The sequence below is a fragment of the Gorilla gorilla genome, chromosome 5, assembly GCF_029281585.2.
Source record: "Gorilla gorilla gorilla isolate KB3781 chromosome 5, NHGRI_mGorGor1-v2.1_pri, whole genome shotgun sequence".
NCBI lineage: Eukaryota > Metazoa > Chordata > Mammalia > Primates > Hominidae > Gorilla > Gorilla gorilla.
The window spans coordinates 146602353-146624050 of record NC_073229.2 but is presented as its reverse complement, the minus strand read 5'-3'; the positions used below and the strand labels follow the sequence as shown (position 1 = coordinate 146624050).

The window sequence follows — 21698 nt, the reverse complement described above, 5'->3', positions numbered from 1 at the left end:
TGCCCAAAGGTGAAATTCTTCACATGATAAAGTGCCCTGGCCTTGCATTAAGTCTCTATAATTCTCTTGGGCAACTGTTTCAAAGGAAAGAGGTGATTTGACTATTTCTCTTATCTTCTCTCCAGACATCCAGTGATAATATTCTTACACTATTTGGGACAATGAGAGGCATACTTCTCTCACTTTTTTATTAGAAACATAGAAAGCAACCCAGTATAATTTTTAAACAAAGAACTTTAAAATACATTAAATTTAGAGATTATATTTCTCCCTTGTTGCAATATACAATATATTTTCGAGATGAGGCACAAATATCTTGGTATGATTCATATTGAGAATAATGAACCACAGACAGTTTAAAGCTACTGCTTCCTATGAGAAGAAAAAATTGTTTCATGTGAGTGTCACCTCTAAAGAAGACACATAACAGACACTAGTACTCAACATTCATTGTATTTATTTTACTAAACAGTATGGTTCAAAAAAACACAAACCGGAAAACCTTTATTTAAAACTAGTCCAACTAACTGGATGGGGCTGACTCCATCCCATCCCACCCCCGATCTTTCTATATATATGGAGCTGGAACCCTATCAGACAGTGAGCATTCATGTACACTTTGTCTTTCCTGTTGAACATGAATAAACGTCTTTGAACATAAATGAACTTCTCTGAACCAAAAGAAACAAATGAAGTTTTACAAGATACAGGCACTTTATGTTCCCAGTTTTAAAAATAAGCCAAGTGAAAAATATTTAATAAAAATAACTGGAGCAGAGAAAGCTTTAGGAGTTATACCATTAGTTCAAATGACTTACACTCAATGTAAATAGACAGCATCAAACAGGAAAACAAACAAAAATTTAACTGAGGTTAATGGTCGTAATTGTAAAAAAAAGATATCCAATTTACCAAAATTGGAGAAAAATGGCCATTTGAATCCAACTTAAAGATACGCCAATAATGTGCATTACATCTGCGTTTAACTATGCAGCTGAGTAACATCTGAAAGCTCTGCAAGAGTGTGTGGTTAGTGAGAAAAGCAAAAGGTGCTTTTATTCCACAGTATCTGATTAAACAAAACAAAGCAATTTACAAAAAAAGTACCAAATGATACTTTAAAATAAATAGTTCATCATTTTGATGAATATATACATGTAAAGTCCACTTCCTGGGGATTTAGCTATCTAAAAGTGGCATATCACTATCCAGAGGTGCAGGAGCAAGTTCACATAAATAAAACAGTGTAGCTTCACTAGCTTCAGCTTCAGTCAATGGCTCCAGGCGAACAAGCTTACTTTGGGTTGGTTCTGGGTCTAGGCTGCTATCCAGAAGCTCATCAACTTCTATGGGTTTATCTACAGAGGACAAAACTTCTGATGATGCTGTTGTACTCGCCTGTTCAACAGAAGAAGCAGGGTTCCCATCGAGGAATGCAAGAAGTGGAAAGGCAGTATACTGGATAAGCTGCTTATCTATAAAGATCAGAAAAACACTCTTTTATCACCAGCTTATACTGAGTTCAAGCTGAGGGGAAAAAAATGAAAACAGAGATGTACACATAGGCAATTACTACTCTCATATAGCCAAACAAGAAATGACATGATGCACTATGTCAATAAATTTTAAAATGTGCAAGTCAATAGCTCTTATTCAACAATTAAGAAATGAGGGGTCTTTAGTTTCCTAAAGTTAAATAGGAAAAAAAAAAAAAACTTAAAGAATTGTTACCTCACCAATTCAACTTTCTCTATATACTAGAACCTCGACACACTATTCACAGAACTAAAGCCAGCATATTCAATTGTTAAGACTACCCTCGGCTTGCACTTGTTTCTGCATAGGAGTAAAAAAACCTACAGAGACTGAATACTATATTTATACCTACCTGGTTTGGATTTAGATTTTCTTCCCTCTTCCGAAACTGGCTGAACTACATTGTTCTTGGTAGTTTCTAATCCTTTATTCTCAGACTAAAAGAAAAATATATATATATAAGTACTTGTTTCATATTTTATGTTTCTGAAAAAAATGAAAAATTGATACAATATGTAAATACTGGTATATTATCTGAAATATATGAGATGGGGAAACATCAGGAAAAATGGGCTACAGAGAGAGATCTGAGTAGAGATAACAAGACTGGTTAAGGAACTATTGCTGTCACTGAGGGGATAAAACAAAGAACCTGAATTAAGAGTTCTATATTAAGTATGAAATGAAGGGGGATTTCAGCAGCAGAACAGATAGAATTTGTCACGAGTAAAAGATCAGAATGAATCAAAGATGACTGGTTTCAAAATGTTAATTGAGAGATAATTAACTAAGCAATTAAATTCATTTTAAGTAGTTTTGATTTAAAAAATGTATTATACATTTCACTCATAAACAGAATATTTAGCATAAGTGAACATATTTAGAGTAGCTCAGGATGACATAATGACATCCTTAAAACTATTTATCACTATAATTTAGAAGCCTCAAAGTTGAGGTGGTGTTTCTTCTTGTCCTTTTTGTAGCTCTGTCAGTTCTTTTCTGTCATTTAAATTGCTTCTTTGAACCACTTTCTTCTCTCCTCACATCTGACTGTGGTAGGGAAATTATATCTTTACCGTTGTTAATTTCTTCAGTGCTCCTTTCAATGATGTTCAAACTCTGAGGTGCAGAGGTTCTTAATTTTTCCTGTAAGTCCCAGACATCTGCAAGTCCCAGATCTACATGCTGACTAAATATATATGGTGTAACCAACTGTAAACTAATTCCAGTAATTCCCCTGATATTTAACATAAAATGAAGCTGTGTAAGTTTTAGGATTTAAGAGAAAATAAGGGCTCCAAGATATAATAAAAACTACGAAACCTTTCCAAAAGTGTACATAAAAATATTTCATCACTTAGCATTCACAATAAATATATAAACATTAATGAAATAATACCATCTTTATTTTTAGGCTTCCTAAAATAGGTATTTTCCAAAGATGTCACCGTTATTCTAAAACATGAGAACCTGATAACAAATGGATTTCAAATAGACACAATAAAAAATGATAAAGGGGATATCACCACTGATCCCACAGAAATACAAACTACCATCAGAGAATACTGTAAACACCTCCACACGAATAAACTAGAAAATCCAGAAGAAATGGATAAATTCCTGGACACATAACACCCTCCCAAGACTAAACCAGGAAGAAGTCAAATCTCCGAATAGACCAATAACAAGTTCTGAAATTGAGGCAGTAATTAATAGCCTACCAACCAAAAAAAGCCAGGACCAGACGGAGTCACAGCCGAATTCTACCAGAGGTACAAAGAGGAGCGGTACCATTCCTTCTGAAACTATTCCAAACAACAGAAAAAGAGGGACTCCTCCCTAACTCATTTTATGAGGCCAGCGTCATCCTGATACCAAAACCTGGCAGAGACACAACAAAAAAAGAAAATTTCAGGCCAATATCCCTGATAAACATCAATGCGAAAATCCTCAATAAAATACTGGCAAACTGAATCCAGCAGCACATCATAAAGCTTATCCATCACCATCAAGTCGGCTTCATCCCTGGGATGTAAGGCTGGTTCAACATACACATATCAATAAACGTAATCCATCACATAAACAGAACCAATGACAAAAACCACATGATTATCCCAACAGATGCAGAAAAGCCTTTAATAAAATTCAACACTCTTTCATGCTAAAAACACCCAATAAACTAGGTATTGATGGAACATATCTCACAACAGTAAGAGCTATTTATGACAAACCCATAGCCAGTATCATACTGAATGAGATTTCATTTCCCATGCAAATTCTTATTCATTCATAGTGGCCAATTAAGATTGCTGTACTGAGAAGTATAAGGCATCTGATTTATTAGGAAAGTGTTGTAATCCATGTTATATAATACCTGTCATGAGCAAGGGAAGGACAGCTGATGTGCCAATTATTTGAAAACATTAAAATCTAGATTCAGAACTATAATGAAAAGTCACTCTCAAATGTAATTTTTCTACAGCATTGTAGAGCAAAATGCAATTTGTTGCTTAACTGCTTATAGTTTTTGAAAACTATAATCAAGGTCTTGGTTTCAGGAATAAGATGATGATCCACAAATAAGGACTCAATGTCCAGTCGCAAATAAACAACAAAGCACATTCACTACATGAACAAATGATATGAGTCCATTCAACTTAAACGGTCCATGAGAATAACATTCAGTAATATATTTACTGAAACACAGAGCATGTTACATAAAATCTTGTAATATAAATCCAGGTAGACTTATGGTCCATATGCCAAATTCAGCATGCTGCCTGTCTGTAAATGAAGTTTTTTTGCAACACAACCACACATTCTTTTACATATTGTCTGTATCCGCTTTCACATTACAATTGCAGAACTGCATAGTTATGACAGAGAACATATGGCCTGAAAAATCAAAAGTATTTACTAGCTGCCCCTTTATGGAGAAAGTATGCCAACCTCCAATATAAATTATCTGCATACTGAATGTATAATCAACTTCCTAGTTCACAAATTCACAAATTTTTTAAGCCCTAAGTTATCCACAATGTAACTCTGAAAATATAGAAAGTCTGGTCAGGCTTACACATGACAATAATCATATAAATTCCACCCCTCACCCTAATCACTTATATTTATTTGAGATGTGCTCATTTTTGGACTATAAAGAAAAAGAATCAAAATAAAATTCTGGCTTCACTAATCTGGAATCTGGACTTGATTTACCTTTAACAAGCCTTACTAAACAATTTGGTACAAATAAAAGATAAAGGGAGTGTATACCTATTCATGACAATAAGTTATATATAAAATACAATGATATATAAACACCTGCTCTAATAACTTCAAATTGTCCTTACTACTCATTAAAAACAAGTTCCGCAGAATCTCTTGTCAACACTTGCTAAGCCCAAGTGCAGTTCCTATATGTCAAAAAATCCTTATTACTTAAAAAAAAGTCAAAAATCCATACGTTTCAACTTCCCTTTTCTGCAATAAATAAGAATTCCTGAATTTTTACTGTATGCTAATGATAGAACTCACAAAAAATATGGGTACTATAACTTTTTAATAAAAAAGTTGAGAATAGGAAAAATAAGAATGTAAAATGCTGCCCATAAAACATGAAGAAATCATATTTTAGTTATTGGTTTCAATATACCAAGTTTAGTCAGGTGATCTCCCAGCACCAAAAGAAGTTAATTTCATATTGGTAGTTAATCCCACAAGTGCCAAAAGTGGGTAATAGTTCACCACATAACCAAAAGCTAATTTTTCAACTAGAATTTTATTATCTTGATCACACATACTGGGTAAGAATATAAAATGCTTTTTGTGGCTGGGAGTGACATTGCTCTCTACTTATTAGGACGTTTTTGTAGATTTTTATAGCTATGGGTCCTGAGCAACATGAATTAAAACTTACTTTTGTATTATTGATGTAATCTGTGGGATTCATCTGCACAGAACTAGTGAAAAGCTGAAAGACCAAACAAGAAAGATGATAAGTTTAAAAAATAATTAAAAATAATTGTGTGTTCAAAATTTTTATACAGCCATGTTGGGGGAAGAGATGTAGCCCCTGCACTAGGAAGCTTCTATACAGTTAAACAAGTTTGAAAGAGAAAAGCAGAAAGAAAAACAAACAAAAGCAGAACAAGCTACCCCATGCATTAGATAAAATTTCATGTGGTAAGAACTTCTCTAAAAAACATTGGGGTAAATCAATTGAGACAAACAGTGGTTTTCACCTCCTCCCTTCTTCATTATTTACCATTCAATTTCATTTCCTTTATTTTTTTTCTCTAAATGTCTTTGGCCTTAAGTGGTGTGCAGGGTTGAGACCTCTGCCCTGACACTGAGCCTTCACTGAATACCTGGTTAGGTAAAAAATTTACAGAATCTGCTCTATGACAGTGGCTCCTAAACTATGCCTCAAGTGAAGCCCTCTGACAGATGGCATATCTACTTGTTGGTTCTTTTCACCACACCTCGCAAGGAAAATTTTAAGTGCTAAGATCACTGCTTACTGCACTCCTCAGTCCGGCCAGTTCACAGATGTTAACTATAAGTCATAAGCTTTAAAGTCATTCATTCCATAGAAATTTACTGAGTATCTTTAACAAATAACTGACATCATAAAGACATCATTCCTGCTCTCTAGGAGCTTACAATCTAAAGGACAAGGTAAGACCAACACCAAATAGCAACACATGTTCAGATATAATCCAGTATTTTAACAGAAGATGGTGGCGCTCAAAAGCACTAAGGAGTTAAGACAATGGGAAGGGAGGAAAGCACACACAGAAACATACATAATGAAATAAAAGGGCTGATAAAACTATGTGATATATATCAGTACCTGGAGAATATTAGGTTAGAACTTGGAAAGGAGAAGACTAGGGGAAGAACACACGGGTATAACACTAGCAGCATCAACAAAGAAGGTAGGATATGTTCCAGAAATAGAAATAACACAGAAGTTCTAAGTTGAATAAGTTATATACATAGGTTCGAAAAGTAGAGGCCACATCCTGTCAGCAATAAGAGCCTTGGGAATGGCCTGAATGATGAAATGCACTCACTGAGTTAGCCTTTTATGAGAATGAACACACCAACTGGTTCACAGGATAGAATGAGGTGCAAAAAAGCCACAGGCAGATTCTTCCTCCATTCTCCCTAGACACTGATTCCTTTCTTTAAAGTTCCATATTCATGGTAGTCCTATAAAATTCCCTGGCTTTGCCTTTTTATTTCCTTCTCCTTTCTTACCAACTACTAACCTCAGAAAAGGAAGAAAGCTCAGATCGTTGAGAGTAGATAGTGACTCATGATAATCAATCTCTGCCAGTTTAGCTTATCACTGCCTAAGAAGCCTAACCCAAATTTTGTACCTACAGAGAGTGGCATCTGAGGAGGACCAGCACTGTAAGCTCCTCTATTCTCCTCTTTGCCCAGCAACCCCTACCCACTAACTCAGGGATATCCTACATGTATTCCCAGGAGACAAATGGTAGAAAAAGTAGATCATATATAAGCTGACACAGCTGGTTGAATTCTAAGGCCAGGCCTCTCCTGCTGTGACCCCACTCTGGGTTACCAGTACTGGTACTGAACTCTTCAGAGAGAAGCTGTAAACTTTTCAGCACACTTATTCACATTCTTACCATTTTTGTCATCTCAGAGAACAAAGCAGCATAGGTGGACTTTTTATTTATGACAATACGGCATAATTCAAGGATAAAATAATGAGGGTCTTGGATGAGAAAAGCAATAGTGAAAACAGAATATAGGGATGGCTTGTGAATGCTATTTTAGAAAACTGGATTTAGTGAATGATGAGAGAAAGAGAATTCAAGGTGATTCTGTGATAACTATCCTCCTAAGTAAATAGAAGTAATACCACTACAGAAAATCAGAAAGCTGTAAAATGTAACTAATACAGAGAATAAAGAAGTTTGTTGTTAAATCAAGTAATCTGAGGTAAGAGTTACCTGATGATCCCAAAGTCACGGAATTAGAATTCAAGTCCAGTTTACTTTAGAAAAATGTTAAGAGCTGGATATACACATTTGAAAGCAATCTTACAAGCCAAAATCTCTTCACAGAGGAAGAATGGAAAAAGAAGAGAGATAGAAAAAATAAAAGAGGCTGAAAGATTGGGTGCATTAGGGGATGCCCTTAAGTAGAAGATAGTAGAAAAAAGAAAAGCTCTTAGATAAAACAGAGAAGATTAGGGAGACAGGGAGAGAACAAAAAAGTACAGCACCTCTAAAATCAACAATAAAAGTTCTATTGTACAGAATGCCCAATAATGTTAATAATAGTATTAATTATTTCTAATTCTTGCCAACAGCCCTTCATGTTAGACATCAGCAACATCTAACAGATGGAGAAACTAGGCGAGAGAGAATAACTTTTCAAAGGTTAGTAACATAGCTAGTAAGTAACATGAGCCTATAACAGAACCCAAATTTGTCTGATTCAAAACAAACTTTCCACTAGCCCAATGGACTAATACAGCAAAAAGAAAAGAAAAATCACACACAGCGTACTTACAATGGAAAAAACCAAGACAACACAGGCAGTGCAGAGTTTGAGTTAATAAGCAACACAATACAAAGCTTCAGACAAAATAGAGTAAAAAAGAGGTAAATGCAGCCGCTCGTTTCTAAAGTTTTGTAGTAAAGGAGTTAGAGAAGCAGAATGGTAAATGAACAAAGCAAGATGTCAAAATGGTTGTTTTTTAAGATGGAGCAGATCTCTAACTACTGAAGGCAGACAGGAAAGATCAAGGATAGAGGAGACAAATACAGAGGCAAAGGATAGGGGTACACATTGGTTTAAGGAATTACTTCTAAGAAGAAAGGATACAAGATTGGAAACAGAGTCATTACTTATGAGAGAATGAGAGTATAGTTAATTATCCTCTGTGAATAAGGGGCTGTTGACTGGATAAGGTCTAGGGCAAATAAATGTGGCAAATGTTTTAAAGTTGAATTAAAATGACCTAGCTGAAGACTGTAAGGATTTGAACATGGCCAGAATTATAGAATTTTATTTCATTCTTGGTGATCTAAAGGAAAAATATTTGAAAGGTCTCTGGATCTAAAGAAGGGAGAAAGGCTGACAGGATCAAAAAACACTGTCAGGTTACCGCTAAGTTGAAGTAGGTCATCAACATGGATGCAAAATTCAAATTAACATGTATTCATAAGATAGAAACACAGGTCAAAATGGAAAAGAAATCTTCAAAGAAAGTAAAATCCCCTCTGTGAGGTGCTAACGATTTAGTAAGAACAAGTCCTTGGGCCACTGACAAGGACTGGTGAGAAGCAGAGGAGTAATGCAGTAAATTAATGAACTTGAAATAAGATCGAAGAGCAGAAAGAACTAATTCTTGTTTAGCCTGAGAGGCTTTTAAAAGGGTAAGAGAAGCTGCAATGTAAGGCAAGAAACACAGAAAAAAGACAACAAAATTTTCCAGGATAAAGAGAGAAAACTGTTCACAACAGAAAATGGAAATAGGAGACAGAACAAGATTCATCTGAGCGCGACCAGACCATGTAGGAAGCTTTAGATAAAGAAGGCAGGAATAGCAGGAACAAGAGAGAATAGAGTGAGAAAGGTGGTTAGTGGCAGAAACGGTAGATAAGAATTCTCAGTCCAGTCAATATTGAAGTCAACTTCATAGGGATAGTGGTGGGGACTGGAGCAGGGGAAACTTGTGACTCAAAATATAAAAATGTAAAAAATAAGGCAAATACATTAAAACATATTTGAGTAAAAAATGTTAATCCCCAAAGTATTAAAAGGTGTCTCCATGCTATTTCCTAGCTATGTACCTCTATTACTAATTTCCACAAATTTCTATTTACTGACAATTCATTCTAGAGCAAAACAAAAAAGAGCAACAAGTCCAGACAAGACATGAACTTAACAGTACTAATGAAAAGATCTGATATGTTCTCACAGGGAAATTAGTTCAATTGCTACTCCAAGGCAGGTGGTAATCACACTCCTTCAATGTCCCAAACCTATTTTTTCATTCTTTCTGATAAACAAAATTATTAATTTAAAAAAGAAATGCAAAAACAACCTGTAGAATACAAAACAAAATGATGTACTGGTTTTTAAATAATATACATAAACACACAAACTACCAGTATAGCAAAGATTACCCAAAGTACCTACATCAACCAGGAGATCTGGGTCTATGCTAAATTGTCTTCCTGATAGCATGGCCTGGAAGTCCTCTAAACTGCAATCAATACTGTCAAGATAATCCAACAGCTCAACCCTAAGGAAAAAAAAATTTTTTTAATCAAATATTAGATATCCTTGTTTTTATGTTTAAAAATCACCATTACAACTTGGCTAGGCAAGATATTTCTAGCAGCTGCTGCATCCTTACCGGTTCTTAATCTTAAGAGATCTTATTCTAGAGTAGGAATTCTTGAAAATCTGGTTAACTGAAAATTCATAGCCTTTACAGAAAATTTTAGTATTTACAGAAAAACACACCCTGCAGAACAGTCTGATTTACCTTTTTCCTCTATACTATATAAAATGTTTAATCTCATTACTGATTATTACTAATTATTAAGTTTTCTTTGTTATAAGTACCTTACTAGAAATTACATTATTCTGTAGTTTGGATAGACAAATATATATAATCACAAACACTGTATGTACACTCAAAGGAAGTATATCATCAAAGGAATCTGAGAAACTACCAGGAAAATACCAAGACTATTCTTGGGATGATTAAATCCCATTCATTACAGAACTCAACACTGACCGAAACAGAGAAAGGTGGACTATGTGGGTTCATCATCTGAAAGGAAGATTACTCGAAGAGAAATAGAACATGTGAAGTGAACAAAGAAAGCAAATAATTTTAGACAACATCTAGATGAGCACTCACTTTCCCAAAAGATTGATGTTATCATTCAAAATGGAATCCATCATGGTCACTGGATCTTCTGAGGTCAGACTGGATGAGCCATTTAGCTGGACAGCACTAGACATGAGAGGGCTGCTGCCATCACTACCTGAACTTAGGGATTCTCTGGCTGGTTCATTCTGCTCTCCACTCTGAATGACAGGTGCATACTCATCTTCATTGTCATCTTCAACGATGACAATATCAGGGTACTGGCTACAGCTAAATCAGCAATAAAAGAAGGAACGTATTACATTTTCAAATTTATTAAGTTCATACAATCCATTCATTCTAAATGGAAACTCTCTCCCCATACCACATACTGAAAGGCTTAAATTTCTTGATCGAGCAGCTTAATCACAATATTGGTACTTCATACTATAGAAGACCACAAAGATTGAATGAGAAGTGCTTAACTCCAAAATAAAAATTAAAAATCAATTAGTTTCAGTATACCTCCTTTGAGAGGAAGAGGAGGTGAGGTTTTATCTGGTTGAATAATTTAGCTTAATTATCAAGTTTAATAATCCAAATGTGAGAAAGATTATTAGTTTTTCAAAGAACAAAGTAGTTTTGAATTTTGCTCTGTAATAAGAAAAGTAATCAATATTTTCATACATTTTATCTCACAAACTCCTTACTTGGAGGGATCAGATATAACATCCTCATTAGTTTCTGGAATAACTGGGATATTTTCTTCATCTGCATTATCATCAGTAACATCATAAATAATGATGTCATCTGAAATCCTCTCCCTTGGCTTTAAACCTTCAGTCCTACTGTGTGGAACCTAAAAATTCAGAGAGAAAAATATATCTAAAAATCAAAATCATTGACTACCAAACAAGATATCATCTACAAAATAACTGGGCAACTACTATTTACTGAATCTTGCGGTATGCAAAACAGGTATGTTCTCTGCTCTTATGGAACTTACATACTAATTGGTACTAGCAGCACCAATTCACAGAGGTATGAGGTATATTAACTGCATTCTACATTTTACTACTTCTTTTACTGTAAGGGACCCTGAAGATGACACCCCTGAAAATGTTTCTATGGAAAGATCTTCAAATTTTAAAGTATTTTTTATGCCTAAAGAGAAAAGTCTTAGGACTTAACTAGAAATTTCAAGCACAACCAGACAGCCACCGTGCTGATAGGGATATTGTTTCAGCTCAAGATGCTCTGTTTTGAAATGTGTTTTATTCTTATTCATTAAATACCTTCACTAAGAGAAAAAAACGCACTTCACCTCTCTCAGTTACATGTTAGCTTGGCTTTTTAGCAATGATTTTTTTTTAAACTTAAGCTACAGATATATTCAGGCTACAGCTGTATAATCAAACTAAGTTCAATCCTGTAAAGCAAACTAAAGTCATTATTAAAATGCAAAAAACTATAAATTCCAATACTAGATAATAAAGAGGCAAAGGATGTGAAGTACTTTAAAATATATAAACCCAGTTAAAAATGTAAAAATCTTCATCCACTTACATGAGCCTTCAATCCTAAAAACAAAATAGGTATGCTTGATTATTTTCTAACAGTAGAGGGAAAAGATATCAGATGTGAGGTTAAGTTTGATTGTCCAAGAACAAAAATCTTATTACTTTAATAATAAATCTAAAGAACTATTTTGAATTCTGAAGTTTGAAAGTAGTAACAAAAAGATAATAAAAAAGATCTGGACTTTGGACTGGACTAATTTGCCACTGGATAGAAATCTAACAAATTATCCAGAAAGCCTGTGACAAAATGAAGGTAAAAATTTAAATTGCTGGAGTAAAAAGCAGTCTAGTTGGTGCACATTAATAAAAAAAAGTTGAAAATAAAATAACCAATGTAAGAATATATAATCACATTAAATTATTATAATTACATTTTCAAAATATTCAATTATTATATAATATTGAAATGAGTAAGCCAGGTGCAATGGCTCATGCCTGCAATCCCAAAACTTTGGGAGGCTGAGGCAGGCAGATGGCCTGAGTCTGGGAGTTCGAGACCAGCAAAGGTGACATGATGAAAATCCATCACTACAAAAAATACAAAAATTATCCAAGTGTGGTGGCACACACCTGTAGTCCCAGCTACTCAGGAGACTGAGGCAGGAGAATTGCTTGGGCCCAGGAGGTGGAGGCTGCAGTGAGCCAAGATCATACCACTGCACTCCAGGCTGGGTGACAGAGTGAAACCTCATCTCAAAAAAAAAAAAAAAAAAAAGAAATGAATAAACTAAATCGCTATGTTTAATAAATCTCAAAAGCAACATCAAGTTAAAAAAAAGCCACACTATAAAATGATATGCACAAAATGATATTATTTATATGAAGTTTAGATATATGCAAAATAATACCAAGTACTGCTCCTGGATTCACGTATACAAAATGGCCATGAGAATGATAGATACTAATTCAAGATAGTGATTACCTGTAGGGTAAGCGAGGAAGAGTAAAGAGGGGAGACAAGGAGGGGGAGAGAGAAAAACTTGGAAACAGGCAACTGGAACAACTAGATTTGTGATGATTTATTTCTTACAATAATCTAAAGCAAATAATAAAAAATGTCACAATTTAACAAAGCTGTGGGATGAACACTTGAATTGTTATTCACACTTCTTTGAATGCATGAAACACTGCCATAATAAAATTTAGTCTGAGACAATAAATATAAAATAGACCCTAACTAAAAAATTACTTTATGATGATGATTATCAGTTGGTTCTTTGACTATGTGCTGAAACAGGTTCTTCTTTTGGGCTCCATTAGTGTTTAGAAGTAGAGGCCTGAAAACCAGAAGAATATGCAGTTCAGTGAAGCAAATATACAATGAATTTAAACTCCCTCTATTAACTTACCCAAACACACACACATGCACACTCACTTTAATAATGAATAAAAAATTTCAGTAACAATAAATAAACTTAAAAATGATTACATCTTAAGAACAGAAACTGCTGGATGAGAATATCTAGGACTTTCAGTTCTCCACTTTTCTACACTCTTTTTGTTATAATAAGCTATTCTCTCCAGTTATACTTCATTGCTTACCGAACCACACAACTCTATGAACTGTATTTATATAGAAAAAAATAGATAATATCATAAGAACTAATTAGTGGAAGTAGTTAAGGCCATAAAGCTCTGATCATAATCAAGTTTTTCCCAAATCTTAGTGTTACAGATCATTTTTTCCTTCCAACTATTCCTTTTGTCCATTATTCTTCTAATGTTTTAGCTGTGATGATAGTAGCTACTGACATTTACAGGTATCACAACCCATGGCTGAGATACAGATTTAAAACGACTATGAGTGGCTTAAACTAAGAGAGGCCAAGTAAAACAAATTTTCATTTTTTTTTTTAACATATGGCCTCTTTTTAAAAATTTCCCTCACTCAGGCCTTCTAATGCTACTTTAATAATGTGAATGAAAAGTGAATATTTTGTATTAACTGTATGTATGTCTATAAAGTGACCACTTAGGCTATCCTTATCTCTCACAAACATCAGCAGAATGATAAAACTAAAAAATAATACTACTCTAGAGATTTTAAGAGTATAATTTAACAAAGGAGAATTGTTCTTTTTGGACAACAAGCACATACTCAGCAAGTGTAGGCTACTCATGGTTAAACACTAAAAAGTCTGACTGCCTATATACAGGACATAATACTTTATCATAAAAACTTACCTTTTACGTTTTAAACTCACAAGTTGGTTATTTTGAACCAATGTAACAATAAACTGGACAATCTGAAAAAATATAAACAAAAATTATTTCATTATACTGTTAATTCTTTTGTCTCTATTACCAAGTCTTATAAAACAAATTCATATAATAATTTGTCCTCTAAGTCTCATAATTTCTCACATATTAGCGCTTGAAATCCAGACGCACCTTAGAACCACTGTCTAAAGAAACACACCAGCTTCCAGGCAGTTTATTTGTTTTGGTGATAAGTACCAAACTTGCCTGGCTATAGATCCCAACTTTTTTGCTTCAAGTACTTTGAAGATTACATTACGGTGCAAAAGAGAAAACTGGTGTTTGATAGGCAACATTTTTCTTATACCAGGTAACAGAGGCAAAATAAACTGTCAGTTCCTTCAGAATAATCATGAAATTTTCGAGTTAGAAAAAGGTGATGGGCCAGGCGTGGTGGCTCATGCCTGTAATCCCAACACTTTGGGAAGCCTAGGTAGGAGGATTGCTTCAGCCCAGGAGTCGGAGACCAGCCTGGGCAACATCGTGATGCTCCATTTCTAAACAAACAAACTCTGCTTGCAACCAAAGAAAAAAAAGAAAAAGATAAAAGTTTATTGCCTGATTCTATAAAGATTAATGTTGAGACCTATCTGTCAAAACTTCCTACTGACAAGGGAAGCTAATCTTTAATATTTAATTAAATTTAGAGAGAAAATTGTGAAGACACACAAACAAGCTTTCATATCTTATAGTAGTGTTTCTTAAAGTGTGGCCCATAATACCAGGAACACTAGCTTAGGAACTTTGGATATGTTAAATTCTCAATCCTACTACAGAATTGCTGAATCTGAAATTCGGATCATGGGATCCAGTATGTTTAGAAAACCCTTTAGTGTAGACTGGATACTGATGTGAGTATAAGAACTACTGGCTTAGAGTATGTCTTGAAATTACATTGCCAACTTCCTAAACGTGCTATAAAAGGTGAGGATCATATGGTAAACTATAAAAAGTAGTATATCACTGAGAAGCTATGAATAAAAGCCAAAATTGATTGGAGCACTATTTAGACTCTGTGCAGAAAGTGTGCTTATAAGCTTTGTGAAGTTACATGATTAAATAGAGTATTATCAATTAAAAATATCTATTGTACAGGTTCTAACAGTGAGCATTTCCTTACAAAAAAGGCTACTAAATGGTCTGCCTTATAATCAATATCAATTTTTCAATGGACAAAAATATAGACATTTTAACTGAAGAGTTTCATAGTATTAGAGTCTATGAAAAGGAGGGTAGCCACCAAATTGCTTATTCAAGAGAAAATGTTAACAGCTAGTGAAAAGACAATATGTAAGCTTAAAGATATCTATGATACAATTCGACTTCAGTTTTTTTAATTAATAAATGTTATGGGAATATTCTAAAAACTTCAGGTTGAATTTATAAGAACATCAGTCACTGGCTAAATTAAATTTATTCTACATCTCAGTTCTCTGTTGACACTTCTGGATCACATTACACAGGGATTTTTATCTGAAGAAGATAAGGCATCTAACACTTACAGCATGTAACTTCTGTACCTGTTAAGTCCTATAACTGGACCATCACACATATTATTCTCAATTAATCCATGGCTGAGAGTAAATTCCAGGAGCAGAGTAAAAATTATTGGTTGTCGTCATGCATTATATAAACACCACTCACCAAAGCACAGAGATTCAAACTCAAATTTTAGCAGACAGAATGTTAGCATTCATGAAAAACTGAAATGTCACATAGCTATTTTATCAACTATTCTTGCTTTCAGGAAAAAAAAAATCTACACATTATAGAGTGTTGTAAGCTAATATATTACCAAAACACTGTTTCTGAAAAGTATTAACAGACTGTTTCCATAAAGTACAGGTTAAGGTACATCTATTGTTTTAAGTCAACTATTCTTAACCAGGCTGCACATTAGAGTTGCCTATGAAAGTTTTAAAAATACATGTACTTGGACTAAACACTTAGAACTGAATTCTACTACATTCAATCTTCACTTGCATACTTTAAAAAAAAAAACACACACAGTAAATCTATGCTGACTATAGGCTACAGGCTGCAACTGCTACTCATCTCTGCTTTAAAGCCTTCTCCATTAGACCCTGATCCTGTCAGTCACAACCCTATTTTTAGTTCAAGGGCCTTCTAAGCAGGAGCAATCAGAAGCTCCCCCTCAAAAAACCTGTTGCTTAAACTCAGAGTCTAGTTTACTCATGAGCAAAAAATAGCTGCCTTAATTACTATGTTTCATCTCTTATTAGCAAATGAAAGCTGATATGCAAAGATTAAATCACAAGGACACAATGAAACAGAGGGATTCCAACTCCTCTATTAAATTTTCAGCTCAGATACTAAAATCTAAAATTCATTTTACAACACTATGTTAACTGCTTTTCTGCACAGACTAATAACAGCATACATTGAGAAATCATTTTCTGAACTCATAATTTGGTCAACTGATTTGAAAATATTTGTCATTTATCTTCTGAGACCTTAACTATGCCTTTTATAATAAAAACCAACAAAAAAAACCAGTAAGGCTATGTTTTCTAATTTTAAAAGAAATTGGTAGTGTATTAATTATGCTCATAAAAATAAAGTATTTCAAAATTGTTATATTAGGCAAAAGATCATTTACTAAAAGCTACTGAGACATTATCTGCGAGTATGGAATAACCATCTTTAGCTAGTGAGAATTTTTTTATTAAAAATGTGTAACACTTGGCTTAATTTCATTTCATTTTTTACTTCTATCTGTGCATCCAATATGTAAGAAACTAAGATCAATCACAGACACTCAATAAAGACCTTTTTGGGTCACAAACAGTACTCATTAAACAAATGCAAATTATGGTCCTGGGGAAAAGAGCTTCTTACCTTTCGAATAACTTGTTGCTGTTGTGCATGCTTTGCTCGTAATTCTGACACCTCCTTCCAAAGGGACTCATTCTCACTATAATTTATTAAGCAACAAAACAAAAAAAATCAATCAAAAAACCAGACCATAGTATCTTTAATTAAGAATACCAGACAACTTAACTACACTTGTTTTTACTATATGTATTTATGAGACCAAGAAAACTTTGGTTCAATTACATAGGAGTGACAACTACCTTGACACAACTCCTGAATCATTCCTTTTTTTTAAAAAAAAGTGTAGCTTTACTCTGTCGCCCAGGCTGAAGTGCAGTGGTATGATCTCGGCTCATTGCAACCTTCGCCTCCAGGGTTCAAGCAATTCTCGTGCCTCAGCTTCCTAAGTAGCTGGGATTACAGGCATGTGCCACCACAACCAGCTAATTTTTTTTGTATTTTTAGTAGAAACGGGGTTTTGCCATGTTGGCCAGAGCTGATCTCAAACTCCTGACCTCAGGTGATCCACCCACCTCAGCCTCCCAAAGTGCTGCGATTACAGGCATGAGCCACTGCACCCAGCACCAGCATCATTCCCTCCTAAGTGTATTATCTGCTACTCATGACAATAGATACACAGAAACTTAAGACATATGCCTACATCAATATAGTAGTTGGCAATTTACTACTTTTGACAATCTGGCTCATTATTTTTTGCTTAAAAAAAATAAGCTAATCTTTCGACTGTGGTTACCAAGTGAATTCAGGCCTTCCTAATCACCTTAGGAAATAAAGGGTAGTGATACATACCCAGTACTTACTATACTCTAAGCACTATGCTAGACATTTTATGTGTATTACTTATTTAAAACTTCTCTAAAAACCACCAAGAAATAAGTCATCATCTCTATTTTATAGATGAGGACACTGAGGTACAGAGAATTGAGGGGAACTGCTCAAGATCATACAAATAATTTGGTAAGTGTTGAAATCAAACTAAAGTCTGTCAGATTCTAAAACTATCTTAAGATCTATCTCAAACAACAGCATATGTAAACCACTAAAATGTTATTCTGAAAAAGCATATCCAATAATAAACTAATAACTTGCCAAATATGAATAGCTTCTTCTTCGTTCACCTTTTTTAATTGAAACTGCATTATGTTGTTAAATGTTAGCAGCACAGATAATGCTGAATACCTATTAAATGCTTTAATTTTCCATCTTTTGTTATTCTCCACAAGTCATCTTATTTAATCCAAACTAATATAAAAGGAACTGGAGATTTACATATAAGGGTATACCAAAGGAGATTTTAATATTTACTGAATAACTACTGTATTTTTCTGATTCAAATTAAAAAATGTTGTTATCTGCTTACTAAATAAAGATAAGTAGGGCTGGGTGCAGTGGCTCGTGCCTGTAATTCTAGCACTTTGAAAGGCCGATGTGGGCGGATCACTTGAGGTCACCAGTTTGAGAACAGCCTGGCCAACACAGTGAAACCCCATCTCTACTAAAAATACAAAAATTAGCTGGCACATGCCTGTAATCCCAGCTACTAGGGAGGCTGAGGCACAAGAATCACTTGAACCGGGAGGTGGAGATTGCAGTGAGGTAAGATCAAGTCACTGCACTCCAGACTGGGTAACAGAGTGAGACTGTCTCAAAACAAAAACAAACAAACAAAAAGATAAGGAGAAGAAAGTTCCCTCTAAGGTACAAAAAATGATTTGGGGATCACTTTCTTTAAAGGCTGAAACTGTGGTCCCAAGGAACTGGGTCAAAGAGCAGCTAGTATACACAAGATACATACAGTAAACAAGTTGTTAAATACACAAGAAGAGAAAGCCTAAAGCTTATTTAAAAAAGAAATCAAAGTTATAGGTTCCTCTTTTAATGAAGATATTTGAGTTATGATTAACTAAAGTAACGTCCCACATCTGATATGGAAGAGAGAATATGTAAACTAACCACTCTTAAGCCCTTGGCACCTATTAGGATACAGAAAAATTCCAGCTACTTACTAAGAAGAGTAATACACCATCTACTCTATACACAAGTTATTAGTATGGCAAGTTAGAATAATGGTACCAAGAAATGTAGTAAAATAAAATGAAGCATCTTTCTGTAGATAAAAGCTCTGAATAACACTTTTCCAAGTCTATACGAAATAAGTATCAAGCAGGGCAACTCTCCTGCATCATTGTTTTCCGATTTTTTTGTGTCCTACTTTTTCCTAAGAGCCCGCACAAAGAAATCTTAAGAGACAGCCATTAAACAAAGGATGGGTAACATACAGGGTTTTTATGTCGTATGCCCTCATTGTCTATGAGCACCATATGAGCTAACCTAAATAGAATCATATTTCCTACATCATCTTAAAGACCTACTGTTTATTGCTAAGACTTATACATCAAACTGTTTTGATACGCTTAGGTTTATATCTTCTTCTGACTATCATAATTAAAACAATATTAGAGTAAAGTCAGTGGCCACAAATCAAAGTAAAGGGAACCAATACTTGCAGAAAAATGACCTTTGATCTTGGCTTCAGCAAAGTGATCTGAGTACTTACAATAAAACATCAGACAACCTCCAAACTCAACACACATAGACACATACCCAATTCCCAGATTAAAATTATATTTGGAAATAACACTTTACCTTTTTAATTCAGAAAGCCTGGACTCAATAGTTTCCTGTTTTATCTGAACCTTCTGAGCACTACTTATAATTTTTGTTAAATCTTCCTGACGAATTTTATTTTCTTCTGGTTTTGAAGATGAAACCTTTGAAAAAGTAAATTTGGAAAATCAAAGAAACAGTAAACACCCATGATTGTAATTCAAAGCTTCCCTATTAGAAGAGGTTTTCGTAGCCTGTTCAGGAAGTGAGATCGGGTTCCAAAAGCCCGGAATGAAATGCTAGGGAGAGAATAAACTTCAGAGCTCAATGGGAGAGAACGCAAGGAATAATCTACTTAAAAAAAAAATTTTTTTTTAATGTGAAAAAGTTTCCGCAAGCAGGAATACCTTAGAGTCTTTTATTCTCCCCTTATGCCAAGCTCCTTGCAATTTCCCCCAAGCCTCTTTATTACCACATTCCACATTTAATTAAATTTATGCAGTAAGAGGTTCATGCTAGGCCATTTTCTTTCATGGTCCACCCCTTTTACAGATTTAGTAAAATATCTTATTTTACCAAAAGATATTATGCATTAAAAAATATATTACTGAATGTATTTCTGAATGCCTACTATGTGGGCATATTTATATTATTAGAAGAGACTTATTGTAGGTACTGGATGTACAATTACAAACTATAGAAAAAGTCTTCCAGGGAGCTCATATTCTAGCAGGAACTTATTTTTTTTTTCTTTTTTTTTTTTTTAAGCTAACTTAGGAAAAAAATACAGGGAAACAAGTAAAACTTTATTATCCTAATTCATCCCAACAAGGAACAGTTGTGCATTTCTGTACTTTCAACAGCTGAAATAAAAATCTTGGCCAAGCACACTCCAGGTCAATACCCTAATTAGCTCATGTTCACAATAGCTCACCTTCCTTTTAATGTTCTCCAACAAGTCATCCTGTCCTTGTTTGAAGTAAGGATGCTGAAATTCTACAGGACCATCTCTTTCTTGCTTTACAATTCCAGAGTCGATATGTACTACTTTACGGAAACCATCTGAAAAATATTCAAAATTCAAATGACTAAAATAAACGAGTCAAAATTTGGTGGTGCTTGTATGGAATAATTTTCCTTTACCACCCTAATGGGAAAAAAAATGGCTTCATCAGTAGCTGATAATGGTACTCCAATAAACTGCTGTCCATACTCACACATATTCAGTTGCCTCACAAAGCTTGCCATATTATTGTGCTTGAAATATTTGGGAAGAATTTCTTTTGCAAATCGTTGCTCATCCAAGACCAGAAAACTTTGGCCATTCTGCAAGGGGGGAAAAAAAAAAAAGAAAAAGTAAATTAGTTAAGTTCCTATGACACATGGTGATATATTTATACATCCCACAACTGTCTTGAGTAGTCCAGTCCCTCCTGGTTGCCTTCAGACCAACATTCTATTCTTGACAACAGGAACAAGAAACAAATTGCAATTAAGCAACAAATTGCAACTAAGCTTTTTTGATGTCAACCTCAAAAGTTTAGGAACATATCTCAAACCAGATGCCACATCACACTCTATGGTGAAATATTAGAACTTCCATTAAACCAGCAATGAGAAAATGAAATACAATTATGTAGCCAGCATAATTAACATTGTTTTAAAACTAGTGCAATTAAGACCAAAAAAAAGATTTTGAGAGGAAGTACCATTTTATAATTATTCGCAGTAGACATAGTAGACATAATTGTATCTTTGTAAAATCAATTTAAAAACCCTTTAAGAATTCAGTAAGATACGTGGTTACTAAATTAATATTAAAAGTCACTAGTGTTTTTCTCTACAAAAAACAAACACCTGGAAACACTACAAAAATAAAGTAATCAAAGTAGCATGGTACTGGCATACTGACAAACATATAGATCAATGAAATAAAATAGACAGCCCAGAAATAAACCCTGCCAAAGGATTTTTGACAACAGTGTCAAGACCAT

General features: G+C 34.3%; 1 protein-coding gene across 2 annotated transcripts in view; it reads right to left on the bottom strand.

The window, feature by feature from the left end:
• Nucleotides 1-437: 437 nt before the first annotated feature.
• HSF2 (heat shock transcription factor 2) overlaps nt 438-21698 on the bottom strand; it is a 33496-nt gene continuing 12235 nt past the window's right edge. The window contains exons 2-13 of one of the 2 annotated variants that reach the window (XM_004044613.5): nt 20922-21030; nt 20639-20766; nt 19744-19868; nt 17101-17176; nt 14167-14228; nt 13172-13259; nt 11113-11261; nt 10454-10693; nt 9721-9826; nt 5453-5506; nt 1889-1973; nt 438-1475 (exon numbers count right to left, since the gene is read on the bottom strand). In XM_004044613.5, the coding sequence (XP_004044661.1) occupies nt 1180-1475; nt 1889-1973; nt 5453-5506; nt 9721-9826; nt 10454-10693; nt 11113-11261; nt 13172-13259; nt 14167-14228; nt 17101-17176; nt 19744-19868; nt 20639-20766; nt 20922-21030 (1518 nt within the window). In that variant the 3' untranslated portion in view covers nt 438-1179. The remainder of the gene's footprint in view (nt 1476-1888; nt 1974-5452; nt 5507-9720; nt 9827-10453; nt 10694-11112; nt 11262-13171; nt 13260-14166; nt 14229-17100; nt 17177-19743; nt 19869-20638; nt 20767-20921; nt 21031-21698) is intronic. The other variant, XM_004044612.4, reaches the window with a different exon arrangement.